The sequence below is a fragment of the Pogona vitticeps genome, chromosome 1, assembly GCF_051106095.1.
Source record: "Pogona vitticeps strain Pit_001003342236 chromosome 1, PviZW2.1, whole genome shotgun sequence".
Classification (NCBI taxonomy): domain Eukaryota; kingdom Metazoa; phylum Chordata; class Lepidosauria; order Squamata; family Agamidae; genus Pogona; species Pogona vitticeps.
This window is the reverse complement of record NC_135783.1, coordinates 26,331,415-26,356,293: the sequence shown is the minus strand read 5'-3', so window position 1 is coordinate 26,356,293 and position 24,879 is coordinate 26,331,415. Positions and strand designations below refer to the sequence as shown.

At 37.7% G+C, this 24,879-nt stretch overlaps 1 protein-coding gene across 4 annotated transcripts in view; it reads left to right on the top strand.

Annotated features, from left to right (window-relative positions):
* Positions 1-24,879, top strand: part of EML4 (EMAP like 4) — a 217,329-nt gene that overhangs the window by 85,441 nt on the left and 107,009 nt on the right. For all 4 annotated transcript variants that reach the window (XM_020803724.3, XM_078380879.1, XM_020803725.3 and 1 more), the window contains exon 2: positions 15,993-16,175. In XM_020803724.3, the coding sequence (XP_020659383.3) occupies positions 15,993-16,175 (183 nt within the window). The remainder of the gene's footprint in view (positions 1-15,992; positions 16,176-24,879) is intronic.

Genomic DNA, 24,879 nt, shown 5'->3' with positions numbered 1-24,879 from the left:
AGAGGTTGTCAGATTAGAGCTAAATCAGGTTGTTCAGCTCTAGACTAGAGTAGACCAGTTGGGTCAATAGGGCTTACATAAGTCTTCATTTAACAGATTTCATTCATTAAATGAATCTACCGTAATTGGAATGATTGGATTTCCCTCCAATTCTGCACTTGTGACACTGGTTTCTCCACATTGACAATGATATAGGCCATTTTATTTAGAGGGGTTTGTTTTTGTTTTTTTACAATTATTACATGCTGTCAAGTCATATCCAATGTACAGCACTCTGAAAGGATTGTCAAGATATGTGACGTATTTAAGGAGTGAGTTTCCATGACCAATGAGGATTTCAGTCAAGATCTCCCAAGTCCTTGTGTAACTACACCACGCTGTCTCTGCTTTTGTTAAAAAAAAGGAGGGGGCATGTGATAGGTTCTTTCCCAAGTGTACAAAAGTACATGGTTTTTTACCTTGAGTTATTGCATAAGTGCCATCCCTGTCTTTAAGCTATACTTAAACAGATTTAACAAGAACTTATGCTTATAACTTGAAAACAGTAATATGGAATTAGCCATGCTTATCAAATGACTTTTAAAAAACAAATAGATTCTAGTAATCATTCTAAAACACCTCCACAAGGAGTTAGGTGCCATCATAGTTGCCATTATAAAAAGTATCTTTTCCTTTCCTGTTTCGTCTAGCAGCGAACATCATTACTTTGGACTGCATCTCTTAAAAGTCTGATTGTTAGGAGTCTGCAGAAATGTTGTCTTTTGTTTCCCATGTCTATCTTCGCACTTACAACAGAACACAAGGTAACATAGCACAAGGCGCAGTGTGAACCAGCATTTCAACTGCGTAATAGTCCTTCTCCACTGTTTAGTAAGGCTGAAAGTAAATAAAGGTAGCTAAAATTATTGCTCTACTACAGAAAGAGTAAAATTATCCCTTGTTGATAACAATTGTAATGCCTTTCTTGCTTGCTTTGTATCAGAACATTGCACAATTAAAAATTGTGGCTGTATATGAATTATCGTTAAAGATTAAAACAAATTAAAATGTTAGAAATCATTGTCATTTGTGGTTCCACAGGGACTGTTGGTCATTTTGCTCATGAGCAAGTTTACAGTGCAACACCTCTGGGAGTGAAGGATTGGCCAGCTGTCTGTCGTTGCCCAGGGGGTGCTCAAGTGTATTCACAATGCTTTCCACTCCTCAAGGATGCTCCTCCTACGTCCCCTTACAGTTGTAATGTGATGTAGTTATACATTAGATATTGAAGAAAAAGAATTAATTACAAACAACGGTACTATTTGCTCTTAAACTCTGGGATGCAGCATTAATGCCTAAAAATTCGAGACATGCATATGAAGCAATTGTATGCTATTCTGCCTGAAGAAGAAATAATTTAACTCTGAAAGTTGCCTATATGGGAACTGTATGATTTTTTTTTTAAAGGAACTGTATTTGAACCACTCTGAACTGTTCAAAGTAAAATGTTCTAATCTAGCAGAAATATTTTTCAGCATCAAAAAGCTTGTGGTGGTTGGTTGCCCCAGAGGGAAAGTTGGAGATGTCATTGAGTGTCTTCAGTAATAGAGTACAGTTACTTGGGATCAGCCCTCAAGGGGAAAATGTCAGTGTTACATAATGAATCTAAAACTTCTTAACCAAGATGGTCCTGATAGTTTGAGTTGAACAGTTTATTTCTTCATCCTGCATAAGTCTATTGCTTTTATCATAATTGTCTTTACTTATTTTAAAAATATTGCTTCCCATTCTTCAAAATAATTTTCCCCCAGTTAATCTTGCAAATTGCACAACCACTTCAGACATATAATAGATTTTTAAAACAATAGTGAAATCAATAAGTGACTCCTAAAAATATAAAACAACAGCACAGATAAAACTGAAATTAAAACACAGAGACAATTAAATGGATCTTCACTTGGCTCAGGAAAAAATCAGAATAGGTGCAAATGTCCTCAGGATAGCTTACTACCAGTGGGCATCAGTTTCCAATCTATTTCCCATTTGATGAAATACAATTTAGAGTGTATTTATTCTAAGTGGGAAGATGCATTATTGTAATATAATAGTAATTTTTGTAAATTGTGCTTGACCTTAGGTTGTGTAGATTAATTCCTTTTCACCAAGGGTGAGTAGATCAGGACCCAAATTTTACATTGAACCTCAGAAAGTTACTAACTTCTGTTGAGTGTCTGCCTTTTCAGGTAACTGATACTGCTGGCATGTCTTGCCTTTTCCAGCTGTGCCCAGAATAACTTAAGACTATGTCAGCACTGTGCAGAATGAGGAGGAAAGCCAACCCATGAGATTGAACAAGTGATTGTTTCACTAAGATGCATAAACCTGAGAACAGAATACATCATGTTCTAAAGTTCTTCTTTCCAAGCGTGTATGGCCTTTTCTGTCCAAGCCTGGTTTCAAAGGTCATCGTGTGGACTCTATGACAAGTCTGAATATAAAGGAAGTAGATTTGTAAGGGAGCTTGACACTTGCAGAAGCTAACTATAAAGAGATTAATTTCATAGGAACTATATCCCTCTCCTACAGTACTCTTTATACAACAGGTAACCTCTGGATATGCTCTTTTTAAAAATACCTGCATCCTTTTTATAGATCAATGGAGCAAACGGAGTTAACATTTTAAAGTAGCAGTCATAATTACACTGATGACATCTACCATCCATCATGTGCTGCTTTCTTGACCCTTTTGTAATGATGATAATAATTCATCTGAATAATTAAAAGCAAGGAAACACATCGGATTGTGATGACAAATAAGGCACAAATCCTTTCTTTCATGCACTAAAGGCTTAACACTGTATGTAAATATAGTTCTATAGTAAATCTCCAAAGAAGTTACTCTTTTTAGTCTCTTGCAGTGAAACAAGCGGAATCCTATGGCTCTTTGAAGCCTTAACAATATGTGACATCATAGTTTTGTTTGGTTCTTAGCAGACTTTGTTAAGTTAAGCAAATGCCCGGCCAATATACCTTTGTATTTTTAAGGCTACATAATATATATGTTAACTCCCACATTCCTCGTTTGGCACCCTATTGCTTAAGGGAAAATATATTTATTGTCATGTGTAGTGGGTTGTATTTCAGGTAATACATGCAAGATGAATGTGCACATCTGATTCCAAATGTTTTATGCAAATACAGCCTTCCTTGATTCACAAATTCAGCAGAATGATTTACTATTTCCTTGAGACTGAATGTTTATTTGTTATGAGATAGTGCAAAAAAATCAGATTTGATCTGCAGTATGGCGTCTATTGTCAGAGTACTTAGAATTTATTAGATACCTTGGTTTCAAAAGTGTGTTGGGCAAGGATAAAAGAAAATGGGAAAATTGTAAAAACGTTGAGAGTAGTTGTTGTTTAGTTGTTAAGTTGTGTCCAACTCTACATGACCCTATGGACCAGAGTATGCCAGGCCCTCCTGTCTTCCACTGCCTCCTGGAATTTGGTGAAATTCATGTTGGTAGCTTCAATGACCCTGTCCAACCATCTTCTCCTCTGTCATCCCCTTCTCTTGCCTTCACATTTTCCCCACACCAGGGTCTTTTCCAGGGAGATTTCTCTTCTCTTGAGATGGCCAAAGTATTGAAGCCACAGCTTCAGGATCTGTCCTTCCAGTGAGTACTCAGGGTTGGTTTCCTTCAGAATGGATAGGTTTGTTCTCCTCTAGAGTCTCCTCCAGCACCACAATTCAAAAGCATCGATTCTTCGGCAGTCAGCCTTCTTTATGGTCCAGCTTCACTTCCATATATCGCTACTGGAAAAACCATAGCTTTGACTATGTGGACCTTTGTCAGCAAGGTGATGTCTCTGCTTTTTAAGATGCTGTCTAGGTTTGTCATCACTTTCCTCCCAAGAAGCAGACATCTTTTAATTTTGTGGCTGCTGTCTCCATCTGCAGTGATCATGGAGCCCAATAAAGTAAAATCTGTAGTAGAGTAGTACCACCCACCCAAACATTAATCAAGAGAGGCAATCATATGATTATATGGTCATATATCACCATATATGATATATGAAAAAAATATTTTTTGTTCTTTTTTTTTGTCAGAATAGTGCATGTACTGATGGAGAGGTGTATTTGATAGATAGATAGATAGATACGGTAGATAGAGAGATAGATAGAGAGATAGAGGCAATGGCTTGATGATGATAAATATCAGTTATGGATGGACTGATTATGAAGTTTCTTATCTGTTGGTTGGACAGTGCTTTAACTACAAAATAAATAATGATATCTGAGGATTTTTAAAAACTTCTTTACACTGTACTTGTATTTAGGAATTCAGCTGCTACCTTGGCCAAAATGGAATTCTATACAGGTGAACTGAATGGAGTGGAAGAGGAGCAAAAGATTTGTGTTCTTAAGTCTTTGAGGATGTTAGGAGGAAAAGAACTCCTTAGCTGCACACGCAGTCCTGAAACGTAAGTTTCCTGCACCTCGAAAATGGAGTAGAAATCTGAGCTTTTCCCAGATCCTGTTTCTGGGTATGTTTTAGAGAGGTGCACTCCTGATTCTGTAAATGCATGCCCTTCAGATCTAACCAGTCAGACATATTATTCTGAATTTGGCTATGCATCCTGGGTTATAAAAAGTAAAACTAGGGCTTGAAGTGTATTGCAGTAGTGAGGGAACACAATTATCTTGGCTTGGGTAGGGAGGATTTTAACAATATTAAGTTTAATGTAAACGTGGCTGGTGGAAATATTTTCCACCTGGTATTAGTTAGTCCAGATAAACAGGATTGTTTGAAATCCTGGATTTAAAAAGAAAAATGCTATGCTGTTTATAAACAGTGCATTGATGTAAATGATCATGTATGTGGAACTTCCCTAAACATACCAAGTTTGTGATGTGAAGCTAAATTAGAGTTCTCTATTGGATAGAAAGAATTACATTCTGAGCTCTTCAGAACTCCAGGATGCAGAAAGGCAGCTGTGATTTGTATGTGTTTACAATTTTTTTTGAAGTTTAAATACAACTTTCGTAGGTAAAAAGATTTGATTACAGTGTCAGTGAATTGTAGAGTTGGAAGATTACCACAAAGATAATGTAATTCAATCTAATCCAATTCTCTATGAATGCATGAATGCAGTTCCAAGAGTCCCTGACAGATAACCAGCCAACCTCTTGGAAGGGAGTCTGCCACCTTCCAAGGTGATCTATTCCACTTTCCAACAGTTTTTATCAGCAGAAAACTCTTCTTAATAGTTAGTCATAACCACTTTTCATAACTTGGATCCATTGGTTTGGGCCCCATCTTCTGCAGCAGTAGAAAACACGCTTGGTCCTATGCAACAGTTCTCCAGATATTAGAAGATGGCTATAACACATCTGAATATTTCCTTCTTCAAACTGCATATATACAAAACTTTTCCTCATAGAGTATGGTTTCCAGACCATTTAGTATCTTGGTTTTGTTGTCTGTACAGTACATACTCCAGTTTATCCAGTTTATCAGTCATCATCATAATGAGCATCATCATCATCATTCACTCTCTCCCCCTCCCATTTGTGTGTGTGTGTTCACGCATGTGTGTGTGTGTGTGTGTGTGTGTGTGTGTGTGTGTGTGTGTGTGTGTTTAAGAAGAAAGATAAAGGTAGCAAAATATAAGATCACATGGAATAGAGAGACATAATTTTCAGAAAACCTGAAAACTATTTTTAAGGCATGGCTTGTTGGAACAAAAAGTGTAAGACTATCCTGTAATCTAGTAATTAAAATATAAAGTACAGTCTTAATTGGTTGCTAAAAGTTATAATTGTTCATTTGTTACGTTTATATTTTGCTATTTCTCCCATGAGTTTAAGGCATATGCATGGTCATCTCCCCATTATGATCCTCATAAAAGTTAGGTTGAAAAAATGAGTAGCCCATGGTCACTCAGTGAGCCTTATAAGCAGAATATGGATTTGAACCCAGCTGAGTCTTAGTCCAAATGAGATTGACTTTGCTAAGGCTAGATTGTGTTAGGGTTCTAGAGTCTTAACCATTATTTCTCTTCTGCAAATACATACATACATACATACATACATACATACATACATACATACATACATACATACATACATACATACAAACAAACAAACAAACAAACAAACAAACAAACAAACAAACAGTCCTTGAGTAGGTGTCCTTTGCTTCCAGACTTGAGAGATAAATTCTTTGGCTAGAGGCAGGATGGATGTTACGGTAGTGGTTATCTAAAGGCTGATTCTGTGTTCAAGAGACAGTTGTCACAAGAAGTCTATGGCATCCTACAGCATTTAAAGGAGTCTTTGCTTGCACGAAACCATGCCCACCCCTTTGGATCTTTGGGAGAGGCCATGCCATATGGGAATGCCAGACAGTGCTTACCCAAGGTTGCTGCTTTGAGAGTTACATTGGCAGAAGTGTAGACTTTTGCTTTCCACAGAACCAAATTTTAATGGCTTGTGGAGATTTGTGCAGAATTACTAATAGTTTCAAATGGTTATAGCTTTTTACTAAGACCTTTTCCCCATCAGAATAAGGAGGATCCATGGTTTGTTTGTTTTTTTTGCTTTGTTTTGTACTTGCCATTTTTCCTTTTGTTCTTGCCCAGAGTAGCCATCCTTGATAGCACAGGGACCGTTAAACTTGTTAATTTGCAAATAACAGGTTTTTACTTGAAGCAGATTGTTAGCCAGGACATATGTAAACTGGAATTGTAAATTTTCCACACTCTATTTAATAGACCACAATAACATGTTACATCAACTGAATCTTTCAATTATTTCTGGAGATCCATCCTACGTAAAGTACAGAGGTCATCAAACATTTGGAGGTTGGTTTAAGGATCAATTTCTAAGAAAACAGGCTGTGAGCTGTCATAGTAACTAAATCTGATAAAAGGCACTCTGGGTGTCTGCCTCCACTTTTAAGTTTTGTAACAGTGAAGGATCCTAAAGGACCCCCAGATTTTATCTCTTAGAAATACAAAAACAAATCCAGAACAGACAATTTGTTAGGATTGATTATTCATTTCTTGACCTCAAATCTTACCCATAATCGGTACTGAGGTGCTCACTCAAGAGCTACTGCTTTTTGGTTTTATGTAAATAAACTGTTTAGCCATTTCTGTAATGCCTAAACTACTTCTAATCATAGATTTGTGTGATCGGAAATGACAGTTGCCAATGAATTTAGATTTGAGTCTTCTGATTGAAGACTTCCTTATTTGGTTGTTTTGGGTTTTTCTCTTTGGCCATGTTCTGAAGGTTGTTCTTCCTGACATTTCGCTAGTCTCTGTGGCCGGCATCTTCAGAGGAACAGGAGTAGGAACCCAGAGTTCCTTATTCACTTATGGCAAGCATGAAACTCAAGCTGTCAGCTGAAATGAAAACTGATCCTTGAACAAATTCCTGGAGACCACTCACCCCTGCTTTAGTGCCATAACCTTTGCATATAGGCTGTAATCTTTTGTATACATATTTGAAAATATATCCCATTGAGGTCTACAAAGTTTCTTCTGAGTTAGTGCTGGTGAAAGGTTGCAAACACTATAATACCAGGACAGTAGTGAGGAATCTGTGGCTTCCCGGCACAGATGGTGGAAACCCTCTTCTAAGATAAAATCTTAAAACACATAGAAGAACAAGACTTGCTGAGGGAAAATCAGCATGGCTCCTGTAAGGGTACGTCCTGCCTTACAAACCTTTTAGAATTCTTTGAAAAGGTCAACAGGCATGTGGATGCAGGTGAACCAGTGGATATTGTCTATCTCAATTTTCAGAATGTGTTTGACACAGTCCCTAACCAAAGGCTGCTGAAAAAACTCCACAGTCAAGGGATAAGAGGGCACGTCCTCTTAAGGATTGAGAATTGATTGAGAACCAGGAAACAGAGAGTAGGTGTCAATGGGCAATTTTCACAATGGAGAGAGGTGAAAAGTGGTTTGCTCCAGGGATCTGTCCTGGGACTGCTGCTTTTCAACCTGTTCATAAATGACCTGGAGACAAGGATAGGGAGTTGAGGTGGCCAAGTTTGCAGATGACACAAAATTGTAAAGAGCTCCAGAAGGATCTCTTCAGACTGGGAGAATGGGCAGCAAAATGGCAAATGCATTTCAGTATAAGAAAATGTAAAGTAATGCACATTGGGACAAAAATTGAAAATTTTATCAGTGAATGGGTTCTGAGCTGGCCATGACATATCAGGAAAGAGATCCTGCTGTGCTCGTGGACAGCTCGAAAGTGTCAGCCCAGTATGCGGTGGCAGTAAAGAAGGCCAGTTTCATGCTAGATATCTTTAAAAAGGGAATTGAAAATGAAACAGCCAACATTATAATGCCATTGTACAAAATGATGGTAAGGCCACACCTGGAGTATTGCTTACAATTCAAGTTGATGCAACTAAAAAAACACACGACATAGTAGAACTGGAAAAGGTGCAGAAGAGAGTGACTAAAATGATGACTGGGCTTGGGCCCCTCCCTTAAGAGGAAAGGCTACAGTGTTTGGGGCTCTTTAGTCTAGAGAAGACACCTGAAGGCGGGACATGAGACGTATAAAATTATGCAGGAGATGGATAAAGTAGATAGAGGGAAGCTCTTTTCCCTCTCACACAATACCAGAACCAGAGGACATCCACTCAAATTCAGTGTTGGGAAAGTGAGAACAGACAAAAGAAAATATTTCTTGATGCAGCGTGTTGTTAGTCTGTGGAACTTTTTGCCACAGGATGTGGTGATGGCATGTGGCCTAGACACCTTTAAAAGGGGATTGGACAGATTCCTGGAGGAAAACCATGATGGTGATATAAAATCTCCAGGTTTAAAAGGAAAGTACCTCAAAATGCTCTAAACCTATCAATTCTAAAGGAAATCAAACCTGAGTGCTCACTGGAAGGACAGATCCTGAAGGTGAGGCTCCAATATTTTGGCCATCTCATGAGAAAACTCTTTGGAAAAGACCTTGATATTGGGAAAGTGTGAAGGCAAGAGAAGAAGGGGACGACAGAGGACGAGATGGTTGGACAGTGTCATTGAAGTAACCAACATGAATTTGACCCAACTCCGGGAGGCAGTGGAAGCTAGGAGGGCCTGGCGTGCTCTGCTCCATGGGGTCACGAAGAGTCGGACACGACTAAACGACTAAACAATGACGACAGTATTTAGAAATGGTAATAGATGAGAAATTAGTTTTAGTTGCCAGTGTCTTCCTTTGACAGATATTGAGAACGAACAGAGATTTTGAGAGCAGGCTGTAGCCCAAGCAGAGATCATCATGCTGAAAGCAGTGAATACTCTCTTGTGAAAGCACCAGAAGAAGTTCTGTGCTGCTTATCTTTCAATGTTTAGTTTTGAGCAGTAAGCTTCTTTGACTCTTCTCAATATTTATAGTTTGCAAATGGAGATGATTGATGAGAATTTTTCATTAAAATGTATTCGTATAAATGCCCCAACAGAGAATTTTTAACTCGCATTGTTAAGCATCAAACTGTATGTTATGCTAAATACACAGTATGCAGCACTCCTATTTTCCTTTTACTCTAAAATTTATATAAATCTGCTTACCTTAACCTTTCATGGATCAGTCACTGAAACCCCCTTAGCATAAAATATGACAACTGATGTGAAAGAGAGTCATACAAGACCAAAGTAATGGTCTTATTTTTATTTATGCCTTTGTCCTTGTTTAGACTCAGTTATGAACAAATTTGTAGCCTCCATTGTGGTGAGTTTGCAGAGTGACTTAATGTTAGATCATGTACTATCCCAGTACTCTGGATCGTTCCAGGAATCTCAGCTGCTTGAGAATCTCTTCATCTGTGACGTAGCATTCAGATAGTTTGGGCTGATTCTAACATAGGTGTGCAACAGTTATTCTAAGGAACCACAACCATCTGTTGTATGCAAATGACAGATCTGAAGGTCCTATATGCATTTTGCAAATTCCAATGTGCTTCTCACATTGACTTTGGTTTGATAAGGAAGCTACTTATCCATCTGAAGCACTACTCCCATTCATATTTGAAGAAAAATGGATAAGTAAGGCTTGCAAACTAACATCAGTGACAGAATAAAATAAACAGAGATAATAAATGAAGTATCAGGCTGACTCTGTCTTAGATTAGCCTGTATGATGACTTCAGTCTTTCTTTTTCCTGTTTTGTCTGTGAAATCATGTCCCAGAATTGATAAAGAAATGAAAGGTTCAAACAAGACAGTTTTCCTTCTGGGCAGAAATGTACTAGAAGACACACCACAGTTCTTAAAAAATGCTCCCCTACTTTTTGGAATAAACAAGGAATATTTAATAAGCATTTAAAAAACACTTCCTGTGTCACTTTGGATCATACTCTTTCTAGCTGTACTTGGAAAGCACACTGGTTTATGGCAGGACAACTGTCTTCTTCCACTCCTCCTTTCTTCCTTCTCCTTCTCCTCCTTAGATTTATAACTTGCTGTTCCTCATGAGAGTGTATACAGATGTCACTTCATATGAAAACAGTTAAAAGTACAAATATTGTAAATTAAAAATAAGAAACTACATGAATGTGCAATCACAAATCTAAAAGCACAAATTCCATATATCTGAAAAATCCAAATATCTAAAAAGAGTTTGAAAGTGTTTGTAATACAAATTTAAGTTAAGATCAACTGAACATTTGCTTACTCTTGAAAGCTTGTATGAATAGGTATGTTTTTCACTGGTGCTTAACGTGGATGCTAATGTACATGGTTGATGGTAACTTGATTTCATCACAGTCAGACAGGTAGACACAGTATGTGGTTACAGAGCTGATTAGCCAGATAGTATGTGATATTTATCCTCTTTTCCATGTCTTTTTGCTAGGGCTTAGAACATTAGGCTTTAAAATATTTAGATTAAATTTAAAAGTTTAAAACTGGAAAACTACTCATTGCTGCTGCTGCTGTTGTTGTGCATTGTTAAGTTGACTCTATGAATGAGTGATCACCAAAAAGGTCTTGTCTTCAACAGCCTGGCTCAGCTTATGTAGCATAAAGCCCATGGCTTCCTTTAAGGACTCTATCCATCTCATTTTTGTCTTTTCCTGCTGCCTTCAACCTTTCCCAGTATTGTCTTTTCCAGAGAATCCCGATGATGTGCCCAAAATAGGACAGCCTCAGTTTCAACATTTTTTCCTCCAGAGATAGTTGAGGCTTGATTTGATCCAGGGCTCACTTGTTCTTTGCTTGTGTTTAATTAATATTTTAATATATTAATTAAAAATAATTTAAAAGTTAATACAGAGGCCAAATTTCAATCCAGTCTTCTCTTTTCCAAGAGGAAAGAGGCATATACCTCCCATTTACAGTTAATTTATCCTATGTAGTGCAACCTTGACTTTATGAATGTACCTGTACTGTAACTCCCAGGAGCTGTAGCTAACAAACCTAAGAGTCTATGATGCTTCTCAAAACTTTGGGGAATTAGACTGTAAGGCTACCAGGAACTACAGAGTTGGGAACCACTGCTCTATAAAAAGCAAGTTATCCCAATTATACTTCCTCAGCATAATACTATGAGAAGTTCTGAGTGAAAGTATAGGCCTGATCAGAAGATAGCTCACAATGTTGCTTTGTCATAATCTGATACAGCTACTGAGGCCATGGCAATCAATTCCTCTTGCCCCCAAACTAGTTCAGCACCTGAAAATAAATTCTGGCTCTGGCTTCACATGGATCATGTTTGCAAAATGTTTTTCTAAAGCAAAACCAGATCCCGGATACTTCCGTCCAAGCTGAACTTAGCTCAGTTTGCATGGCCCATGTTGAATTTTAAGAACTTTTTTTGGCATTGGTCCAAAAGTAACACAGTCAACATATTACTTTGAACATACTATTTCCAAGCTCTGCTTACTCCTATTCAGTCCACTTGCTTTCAGAGCGGTTCCTATGCTATTGTGTAGTTTTAACCTCCATTTCCTTTGAACCACCCTCTTTCTTGATTGCATGCCTCAGTTTACCCCTTAACTTTACAACCTTCTTAAAGAATTCGCTGTGAATTGCTGAAGAAGGAAGTCAGGCTTTATGTGTGATGTGCACCCAGTACATCCTCTGTACTCCATTCCTATGGAGTGTGAAGGTTTGGAGACAGGCTCCAGTCATGTTTGGTTGAAAGCATTAGGACCATTCTCTACTCCAAAGAAATCTTGATGGTTCAGCTCCTGATCATAGGCATGATCCTTAACATTTCCAGTGAAATGATGGTGAAATATACCATCTCTTTATGGACCTTCCCTTGGTGCTAAATATGTGAAGGTTGGGAACATGTATGGCAATGGTCACCAACCTTGGGACTCCAGATGTTCTTGGACTATAACTCCCAGAAGCCTTCACCATCACCTCTGATGCCCAGGATTTCTGGGAGTTCAAGTTCAAGAACATCTGGAGGTCCAAGGTTGGGGACCACTGATGTATGGAACCTTCTGTGAGTATGTGTTTTAAACAACAAACCAATCATTCTGAGCTTTGCAGAGAGCTGTGCTTTTCAAAGGGGGAAAACAAGCATAGTTTACACAGGTATTTTGTGTAAATTATGAAAATCTTATCAAGAAAAGAAATAGCACTACTTGTCTTTCTCTTCTGTGGAAGTGAGGAAACTCACAAGAAGTGTGCCATCAAATTGATACACACGAAGTCAACAAGCATGAATAATTTACTGTTTTTTTATAGCATGCCTACCAGCTGGATCAGTCTTAATATCTTCCACTCGACTTTAAAAGTTGCTTTGCCAAATGACAATATGGTATTTCATTTCAGGCCTAGCCAGATGCAAGCAGTGCAGAAATGTAGTCCCTAAGACATGTTGCTTAATAGCAAATTATTTCTGAAAGTGGATAGTAAGCCTGTGAGGCTGCCTGGGTTGATTGGGGCCAATATTGTCAGACGTGTGGCATACATCTTTGATATAATGCAAAGTTATTTGCCACCAGGAGTCTTTTGAAATGCAGACCTTAGAATTCGAGCTGTGCTTACTCAGCATTCAGAACATGCATTCCATTGTTTAAGGGCACCTCTACATGCTGTGTCTGTATTTCAGGCCTAGTTTTTTAACTGTCTTAACCTCAAGATTTCTAACAGCTACCTGATGAGAAGTTCTAGAGAACTAGAAATTTCATCTTTTGTTTTTGGATGACCCAGTCACTATACATGTATTGCCCAATCTTGAATTTTCTTCCAGTTTGTCTGTTCCAGAGCATCTTTCCATTTCAGGCTCAGAGAAGTCAGTAGTTGGTACTGAGCTATCTTGGACAAGAGGGTTCCTTATTATTCAAACTAGTTTATAAATTTTAGTTCATTACCCTGGGTTCAGGCCTGAAAGAACTATGCAGATAAATGCTAGAAATTTAAATCTCTGAGAGCATTCTTCCCCAGCCTTATGCCCCCAGTGACATTACCACAATTCCTCATCCAAAATGGCCAGTGGTTATTCTGGCAAAGAAGAGAAGTTGTAATCTAATACATCTGGAAGATTGGACATCTACCTGTACCACCAATGCTAAAATTATTATTTTAAAAATATTTCACCATGAGAAAAGGAAACCCACTCATTAGAGATTTTTTTTTTCACTTACAAAACCCTATATCTCTATCATCATGAGTACAGCTGCTCAAGACCCTGGGCAGGTGGGCTCGACAACATGAAATATGAAATGTTCCATGGTTCTGAAATGTCTGTAACACTGAGATATTTGTATGTGTATGCAAGCTATTTAACCCCCCTTTAAAGATATTTGAAAGCTAGAAATGTGCGTCTAGAGCTCTTGTTGAAATAGAATCGGAGCTGGAAGGGCAAATTCCCTAGACCATCCCAAGACATAGCAGGTGTTTATTCATCCTCTTACTAATAACCTTTAGGGATTCCATGACTTCTTGACCAGTCTGTTCAACTGTCATGCTTTTCCATTATCAGTTTGGACTGTTCATAACTATGTGATGACCCCAGCTGGCCACTATTTTAACTGAGCTGGATCTGTAGTAAAGAAAGTGTCCCTCTTATCTCCCACATCTAAAGCATTATGCTTCTGACAGTATGCTCAAAATAGCACTTTCCATGAAATGCTATCATGTTTCTGTCATGCTGTGATATCATGTCTCTGTTTCCAGATTCTCATCCATGGAACAATATCATCCCTGTTTCATTTTCCTTCTCAGTTTTATATTTCTAAATGTAGTGGGTTTTTTTTCTTTAGTCAAAGTTGAAAGGGGGTTGTTGTTGTTTAGTCATTAAGTAGTGTCCGACTCTTTGTGAAAGGGGGTAAAACCTCCAAAATGTTTATATAAACTTGACAGTGTGAACATTGTGCAGCTTACATGTATACTGCATATATATTCATAAAATGCTCATCATATAGATTGATGATGGTTAAATTTAACAATCATGCTGACAGTGAAACAATGTATAGGTATCAGTAGTAGGAAATATGAATCATACATCACTATGAGTCTGCTGGTATGGGCAGTCTCTGTGATTTTTCCACCTTAGAATAATTGTCCATTGCTTTCTGATGGGTTCATGTACCAGAGAATTCCTCAGTTTAGAAAGCAGAAATCATGCTGCTATGCTTGGAGCTTTTTTCCACTGGTCTTGTTTATTTTACTTCCCAAATATAGGGAAAGTGACAGACCACATTACAGAGTTTTTCTCATGTATTGTAAGGTGGGGATCTGTTAGTTTTAGATGGATGAAGGTGATGGAGGTGGTGACACCTACTACTTTCAGGTGAATCCCACAATTAGCATTTCATAGAGGTTGGCTGATGTTCATGATGAAAACTTTCATTTTGGTTTTGTTTCAGGTTCTTTCAGGGGTGTCTGCCTCTTTTGTTGGTGTTTTTCATGCACCAGTCCTTTTCTTTAACATGAAAAAGACTAGTTCTTCTGGGTTCTTCTGCTCTGTTCTTCCCCATTCATGTTTTCCACTAGTCCACCCCACTCCAATTTACTTGATGAAATATGTGGTAGCCAATTTACTTGCTGAACTAATTGCCAATTAATTTTAAAAAAGCTTTTAAAATCCATTTGTCAAGTCAGAAGGTCTGACACTTGAACATCTGGACACAGTTTGATGTGCATGGTTATTGAAACTATTTTAAACAATGTTCCTATATTTCTCATTAGCATCACTCCATTCACCATTTACTCCTGAAGGAGGCAGTTTGCAGATGAAGTGAAGGATGTTGGGGGTGGGTAGGAGGTGGGCAAGAGCTAATATTGTACACAATAGCTTGGAAAAATTGCACAGGGTGATGGTAGGAACCTCTTCTTCAAACTGCAATATCCTAAGAAAACAATGTCCAAGATCCAGTGCAATGATTCCATTAATAGAGCCATATCTGCTGTCTTCCTCCACATTTCATTGGAGGAAATGTGGAGTGCAAATACAACTAATTAATGAAATGTTAACTACAGTAACTATCTAACCAGGGTCCTGCCAGGGGCTTAACTGTTTTTTATTTTCTCATGGTACTTTTATTTTGAGTTATGGACAAACAAATAAAACTGATTCATCTCTGTCTTAATAGGAACAATTTATTTGTGTTGTACTTATAAGGGGAGCTGTATGTATAATGGCTGCCATAGGCGTTCCTATGGGGCCCCAAACTCACCGTTCAGCAAAGTTCCTCCATAGCGCCGCCATTTTCTCACCCTCAGTAAGCGAGGGCAGGGCGTGAAAATGGTTGCGGTGGCCATTTTGGAATCACTGATCAGCTGTTTAAAAAACATTGCAATGCGAAGATCGGTAAGCAAAACGCTTACCGATCATCGCAATGCGATGTTTTGCCATTGAAAACATCGCAATGCGATCGCATTAGCGATCTCAAAAAAGAGATCACTATGCGGATTCGTTGTTAAACGGTGCGCTCGTTAAGCGAAGCACCACTGTAAACTCCTTTCTTTCTTTTGGAATCTTGCAGAACAATTTTAAAATGCCACATGCTGTTTCTCTACTTTTTAAAATAGATGACAGCATTTCTGCAGCAAGCACATCTGATGTTCAGGACCGCCTTTCTGCTCTTGAGCTGAGAGTTCAGCAACAAGAAGACGAAATCACGGTGCTGAAAGCAGCATTGGCTGATGTATTGAGACGACTAGCCATCTCTGAAGATCATGTTGCATCTGTGAGAAAATCAACACCAAGTAAAGGTAAGGCAGGTCTGCTCTGGTGTGCATAATTTTCAGTTCGTGATGCCAGTTTGAGCCTGCATACATGTATATTAATGTTCTTAAACTTAATATAGGAGTGCCCTATCAGTGTACACAGAGAATGTCAAAGTTGCGTAGGAATGTTAGATATTTCCCCCAATGACCTTATAGTCTTAAGCACACAGCCTAGAGATATGGCTGAGAATCTTCTGTGATGCATATTGATTCTGTGGCTGGCAACCAACTGTGTTTTTGGGTAGCAAGATAATGTGGCAGGTCTCTCAAGGAAGAACGACTGGAAATCATTAGGAGGCTGAGAGCTCGTTTATGAGCTATTCTCTTCCTGTAGTTGCTGTTAAAAATATAAGGTTATATGAATTCATCATGTACCTCATTGTCTAGCCCTATAATGTGTGCCCTTGGTTGAATAATTAGAGCTTGGAAAGGTTGTGTGAATATAATTGTCAAAAATCTTCCAGTGAGCAAGGGCATTGATAATGCTTGTTGGGGGATTCGGAATTGTAGTTAAGGAAAAAAAAAACTTTTCCAACCTTTATAGGATACTGTATATAGTTCTGGCCACCACACCCAGAAATTATATTACAAAGATGGGAAAGATGCAGAAAATGTCACCCATAATGGTTAAGGACTACAGTCACTCTCATGTGAGGAATGCTTACAATGATTGGGGTTGTTCAGCATGGAAAAAAGACAAGTAGTGACAGTCATGATACAGATGTACAGCATTATGCAGGATACAGAGAAAATGTTGTAATACTAGAATTCTGAGGTAATCTCCTGAAGCTGAATGGTGGAACATTTGGAACAGGTAAAGCAGGATGGAGTTGATTTAAACAAAATTTGATTTAAATCAAATCCTGATTTAAATAAAACAATCAGATTTTTTGATGATTTAAATTTAAAAAAAAAAAAGGTTTTGATTTAAATTGTGACTTAAATCAATCTGATTTTTTTTAAAAAAATCATTGATTTTTATCCATCCTGAGATAGAACAAGTATTTCTTGATACAGCATCCAGTTAAGATGTAGTACTTGCTACTTAAGATAGTGATGTCTACCCATGTGGACACTTTTAGAAGAGGAATTGACAGATTTGTGGAAGACTAAGACTGTCGATGGCCACAGGTCTTGATATAAATTCACAGATCTACCGTGGTACCTCGACTTGAGAACGTCCCTACATAAGAACAATTTGAGTTAAGAACGACTCCATTCGCAAAAAGTTGCTTTGACTTGAGAAAGGAGCCTCGACTTAAGAACCAAAAAGAAAAAGGAAAAAAAAAGAAAGGAAAAAAAAAACTTTCCTGCCCCTTTTTTGACCTAAGTTCACCTTAGGTCAAAAGAAGAAGAAAAAAATTTCCCCCTAATGGTAGATACCAATTAACTGGATTAAGAACGGATTAAGAACAGCACCTTGATTTAAGAACGAAAAACAGCAGATACGGATTAAATGGTTTTCAATGCATTCCTATGGGAAATGGTGCTTCCATCTAAGGACGTTTCGACTTAAGAACGCAGTCCCAATATGGATTAAGTTCTTAAATCGAGGTACCACTGTACCATCTGAGAAGGCTGGGAATTGAACCCGGGGCTTTCTTTGTTTCAAATGTGCAACATATCCTTCCCCATATCATGAGAAATGTTTACAGTGAAGAATGCAGATGGGAGATATCTGGAAAGCATTATTTTATAGATGGAAAAAGAAACTTGTATTTCCATGGGGTCTAGTGGCATGTTAAAGATTAGCAGATGCTTCATGCCATATTTTTTCATGGGCCAGAAACCATTTCATTAGATAAGAGAAAATGTCCATATGGGATTGAAAGGTTCACAGGTCCATGAGTCTGAATCTGGTGCTCTCTCTCTTTTTTAAAAAAATCAACAGATTCTTTGTGGGTATGTTGCTATATAGGCTAAGACAGCTAACCCTTCTGGAATTTGTTTTGCAAGATAGTCACCAACATGCTTTTAGGAGTGGTGAGAAATGCTAAGCTGCCTTCATGACTGGAAAAGCTTACTGGCTGTATTCCATAGTATCCATTGTCACCTGTACAAGAAGAATGAAGAAAGAAAAACTCAATCAGCAATTTCCAGAGGAAGTATTGAAAGCTTTACCAGAGACAGAGGTGTTAGTTCCTTATTTAACTTCCGATTTAGGTCAGGTACGTGACCAACAGGAAATTAAGAAAATACCAAATAAAAACTAAAGCACATATTTGGGTATGGTGCAAATCATCATAACCACCTCCACCACTCTGTTGCCAGGTACTGTAAAAATTGGTTTTGAAACCTAAAGCTGCAAAATGAAGTTTGCTGATCTTTGAAAAAATTGAAGTGTCTTCCCCAGAGATATTGCAGTTCAGAATATGGTCAAAATGTAAATAAATCACTTCTCCCAAAGGGAGTATGTGAGAGGTTTTTGCAGAAATAGGTAAGGGGCAAATTAATACTTTGCTATTAGAAACTGTTAAAGTATGTCTGCTCTGCCTACTTATTAGGAATATTGCTATTCAAAATACGATCAAAATTTAACTTCTCAGCCATCCTCAAAGAAGGAGAATGTGAGCAAAAATGATCGTTCAAATAATAATAAACATATAAAACTTTATAAATGACTGGAATTGTACAGGAGTTCTAACACGGAGAAACAGGTGTAAATCAATCCTTTGTACTTAACATATGGGATTTTTGTTATTGCTTTTTTGAATGTGAAACATTCTGAGGAACCTTACAAATATCACCAAAATATCATGATATAAGAACAGTACAAATTTAAGTTAATTTAATATTGAAACATTAAATCCTACCCTGTTTCCCTAAAAATAAGACTTAACATGAAAATAAGCCCTAGTATGATTTTTCAGAATGCTTGCAATATAAGCCCTACCCCAAAAATAAGCTCCAGTAAAGTGAAACGCCGCCCTCCACCATTATGCAGCAACCAGAAGATGACATGTATTTGAATAAATGTAGGTCGTTGTACATGAAAAAAAATAAATATCCCCTGAAAATAAGCCCTAATGCGTTTTTTGGAGCAAAAATTAATATAAGACCCTGTCTTATTTTTGGGGAAATATGGTATTATTCTGAAGCTCAGACAGAAAACACAAAATATAAATTTGTAAAAAAAAAAAAAAAAAAAGATGGAGGGAGAAACAAAAAAGGACAGATATCAGTGTAGGAGATAGGTTGAGCAGTTACAAGCCGATTTTTTACTTTCTCTTACTGCAGAGTTTTTTTTAAACTTAAATGAATTGGCATGATGGCTAGCAGTGGTAACAGGAAAGGAAATAGCACTTACATGACTTCCAGTAAAAGGAGCATTTTCAGAAAGGGAATTTTCTAGAAAAGGCAGTACTGTACTGTACTTAGAAAGTAAGAATAAGAGTGTAGGAGGGAGTGATGTACTACTTGGTTTTTCATTCAGCCTGATTTATTTATTAGAGCTTTCAAATATTTAAGAGAATATGCTTTTGAAATGATGATTCTCAGCTATACCCAGTACAAAGAGTGAGAGTCTTTAATCAACTGTGCAATTTAATAAACTGTTGTATGTGATTTCTAAGACTTTCTTGCTTCTTGATCTCCTTTCTATTCTTTTTTCTAAGTTAGTGAGCTATCTGAATGGACCAGTCCTTGGAAATGTAACTTAAAAATTAATGATTTTCAAGTACATTTAAGAACAGTCTTAGAAATTGAAAATCCCCTTGAATGCTGCATAACATTCAAAATTAGTCTCATCTGATTTTGGATGCTAAGCAGGGTTGAGGCTCAGCTAGTAAGTGGTTGTGAGGCCACTAGGAAATGCCAGAGATCTCTGGGTAGAGTTAGGAAAGACTTCTTCTGGCCCTGGAGAAGTGCTGCTATAAGGCTGACTTTATGGTCAGTGTTTTCTTGTACCTACACTGACCTAGTCAGACATGAGTTGTGCCTCACAGGGAAGAACATGTTTGCTATAGCAAACATAGCTGGGAGGTTTCTAAACTGAGTTCTGTCAAGAAAAGAGGTGGTACTCCAAAGAGGGACAGAGATTGGGAATTCATTTCCCCACTGTGCCACCATGGAGAAGAGCCAGCCCGTGTGGCCTTGGACAAACTGCCCAGCCCCAGGATGCCCCCCCTCCCAAAAGGGAATGGTAAATCACTTCTGAGTACTCTCTACCTACAACACCTTGCAAATAATCACCATAAGTCAGAATTGACTTGGACGGCACGTAATTATTATTGTTAGTTATTAAGCTACCAATGGATGAGAAAGACAATAAGGAAGCAGCTGTAGTGAACGGGCCATCGTTTTTAATGTCTCTATACAAATGCACTGAGCAGAAGAAAGCAAACAGGATGAGCTTTACCTCTTAACATGAGAAGGCTAATACAATTTAATAGGTTTTACTGAATGCTGGTGGACCAAATTCATAATGAGAATGTAATAATTGAAAGGTATAGCATTCTAAAGGAATAGACCAAGCAGGAAAGGAGAATAGAATTTTATGCAAAATATGGATAAATCTGCGGAGAAATCCATGAGTTAGCACATGGAAATCTAGCAAAGAATGCTGGAGTAAACGTTGTCTAGAGGGGCGGGGTAAAAATGGAATAAACAAACAAACAAACAAACAAACAAACAAATAAATAAATAAATAAAAAGTGAAGGACGTTATTTGGAGGGCTGAAGTCTGCTAGAGACCTCAAAGCCAGACTGAGTACTTGAATGATGGCTTTGTGGACTAGATTACCAGACATTGAAAGAGGACAGATAGTAGTGAGATAACTCAACCATACATATATCTTTTAGAAGACCAACTCTACCGATAGTAAGACCGAACAAATTCCTCACTTAAATGGCTGACATTTTCATTTTCTGGAAGAGATAAAACAATTAGTTGTCTTGGATCTGATCCCCAACAACAGAGAAGTGCGGATCAGTGAGACTGAAGTGGTGATAACGTCTGGTGGAAATCACCACCCTGTCTGATTCAGGGTTAGACAGCTTCCTATGTTCTTCTGATATTCTTAAATTATGCTTGTCTTTCTAACAGAAGTAGATATATGTGCTGGTCTTTTGTACAAAATACATCAAAGAAATCACACTGCACATGCCCTGTAACTATAAAAGTAAGTGAAGAATAGTTATAGTCAGATGGCAGTAGAAGTCACATTACCTCTCATCTTTAATTGGTAATGCAGCTACAGTTTTGATAATGCAAAGATGAATTGCATATAACTTCTTGCTTGTATATGGTCACTTCCAAGCTTTACAGTTATATACAGTTATATTTGGATAATATATAGAGCGCATGAATCATAACCACATTTACTTTTCTCCTAAATGTATATCAACTATATGATGAAAAGTATACTTTTGAGTGGTTGAGTCTCCTTGACTTATTTCATTCTTAGTGTCTGGCTTGTCCGTTTTAGTACACATCTACAAGAAATTAGATACACCTCATTTATTTATTTATTTATTTATTTATTTATTTATTTATTTATTTATTTATTTATTTATTTATTTATTTATTTATTTATTTATTTATTTATTTATTTATTTATTTATTTATTTATTTATTTATTTTGCACAATGCTTGGATTACCAGACCACCAAAACAAAATAGAACAAAAGAAAAATGAATTAAATGTCCTCAGTTGAGCTGGCAAATGATATGGCTTCCTAACAGGAAGGAGAAACCTTTCTGCTCCACCACATGCTTGCATACAGAAGATCACAGATCCAGTCCTTGGTATCTCCCATGAAAAGGATCAATAGCAGATCCTGAGAAGCATCCCAGCCTGAGACCCTAGAGAACTACTGTCTGTCAGAATAGACAGTGTCTAATTAGATGACCAAGAAGTTTGACTCAGTGTAATGCAGTTTATTTTTGTCCATATAGAGGTCTTTGGTGGGGAAAACATTCTGTTGATGACCCTGGCTTTTGATTAAGTCCACAAAAATGACTAGCCTGTAGCTGCTGTGTAATTACACTGCTTGTCTATCTATTATCAATATAGTTACTTGTGGCCTATAAACAATATAAAACAACAACAAAGAATCCACTTTATTTGCATGTTGAGGGCAGGAACCTGCAGATATGTTGAACTTTCTTAGAGAATTCTGGGAGTTGAAGTCCAAAAACTTGAAGGCGCTTACCATGGGCTACTATCTAGCCTGATTGACATAGTGGCCAACCAAATACATGTGTGAAGCCTGCCAGAAAGAAATAAGAATGTTCTCCATCTCACATTACCCAGAAAAAGTTACACAGAGCCATTGTGTTTCTGTTCTGGAGGTGACATATAGCCATCCTGACTAGTAGCCATTGATAACTCTAACATCCATGAATTTGTCCCATCCTCATTTGAGCCCATCCAGTTAAGGCTTTAAGAAAGAGTAAAATACTGTATGTTTGATTAGGGGATCAAACTATTTTGTTAGAAAAGGAAATATGCAGAGTGGAAGTGTAATGTTTCAAACTGTGTCTTGCAAACTAGTGTAAACTTGGGTTGCAACAGTTACCTAGGAGTATGCTGCAATGAACAGGTGAAATTTACTTCAGAGTAAACTTCCTTAGCATTGTGCAGTCTGCCTGATACACAGTATTTTTCCTTTGGTCAGTCTAAATATATACAGCATTAATATTTCCATCACTCAGATATCAAACTTCACAGCAATGGATAGGATCAGCGGTGACATTTCTAGTAGACTGGCTTCACACAGTCCATAATGTGGTGTGTCATGCATGAATTGATAAGATATATAGTATATAGTTACTTGGCATCATGGTTATTGTATTGTTTTCATAATTCACATTGAAGAATTCCCAGATTGTATCTAGTAGAACATGAATAATCACATGCCGACATTTTTGGTGATCAACGAGTTGCGCTGTTGTGAGTATCATAAATCAAAGAATGTACCTGTTCAAAATTACTTTGCATGTTGTTTAATATAGGCCAAACAGAAATGAAAATAATGACTTGGCTGGAGGTTATAATGCCACTCAGAAAATGTGTTTGAGGAAGAAACGTGATACTATAAGAGGATTTGTGATGTGTGTGAAGCAAGATTACCTTTATAAAAGCAAGTGTGTTGTTTTAAGAACCATTAGTGACATTCTAATGCTTCTTGTTATTGGCAGCAGCTACAAAGATGTTCTTATCCCAAAGTACAAAGGCATAATAAATGTTTGGACCATTAATTACTGCAGTGCCAAATTATTTCATAATCTTAAGAATATTAAATAGTGATGCAAATTTGAGGGAGCCTCTTGCTCATGTAAGATCAAAGTGAAAGACTTAAAGCCAAGACTGCATTTTTTTTACTGATTGTGTTGAATTGAACAACATTTATATGAGTATCATGGTTGCAAAGCTACCAATATTGACCATGTTATATCCCGTGACCACCCTTTTGTCTTGTTGCTCTGACTATTTCTAATAGTGATACAATAAGTCAGATATAATGTTGAGCTTTTCCATGAACTATCTATGGCTTAAAACTGAAAAACTTATTTTAGCTTCCAGACTATTAGACAATCCACTTCTAGAATTGATTGTCTTAGATTTCTGTCTGCTCAGCTGTTTTGTTCTCTAGAGGCAACTGTATGCAAGACAGAGAATTATGACTACAGCTCGTATGCTTTCACTAAGGCATTGGATAGATATCCAGGGGTTATAGTCAGCCTTCTAACTATGGGCCAGATAGAAACTTTGAACTAAGAATTTACCTTCTCTAATGAACCTTCATTGTCCATCTTGCAAGTCAGTCTGCCTGCAGTTAAGCCATGGAATACATTAAGATGGTGGAATAAACAATTCTGGGATGGTCCTTTATTTGGTAGAGCACTTGCCTTGTGGGGAGGAGGGCCCACATTCAATTGGTGTTTCCTTATGGATTCAGCTTCAAAAGAACCCTGCATTCAAGAGCTCTTGGTTCCATTCTATGTCACTGGTTGGGCTCAACCTCTGATCATAGATACTCAGACTGTACTGAAGTGCCACATCTGGCCACAATTTTAACTCTTTGCTGCTTCCTCAGTTCATCACTTTTTTGTGTCATCTAATCCCAATGAATAAGGCTTGTCACGTTTATACCATTTTGGTGATCCGCTAATAAAATTACACAGTCCTACACAGGGATCAAAGCAAAAGCAAAGTGTGCTGCTTATATACTACCCCATAGCACTTAAAGCACACTCTGGGTAGTTTAATTATGCAGGCTAAACATTGCCCCTCTAGCAATCTAGGTACTCAGTTTATCAACCTTGGAAGGATGGAAGGCTGAGTCAGCCTTGAGCCAGGTACTGTACCTGACCCTGTCAGGATCAAACTCAGGTTGTGAACAGAGTTTTGACTGCAGTACTACAGCCAGACCACTGTGCCACAATGCTCCTTGGATCACAAAGATTGCATGGCTTTCCCATCCACCCCCATTGGCTATGACTGCATTTTTGTTGGCATATTTACAGTTTATTAGTTTAGCCACCATCCTTACCATAGTTAAACTTTATTGGCCATGTCTGACATAATATGTGAATGAGCCAAGAGAAAGTAGTTCATTTTCCAGACTGCATAAACACCAGCAATGGTGTTTAGCTGATGAAGGAAATCAAAGTCTTATAGTCAGCAACAAATAGAGTAAACTTTTGGAGTTGCAAGATTCCAGGAGGTGGTATTCTCCTTCTCTT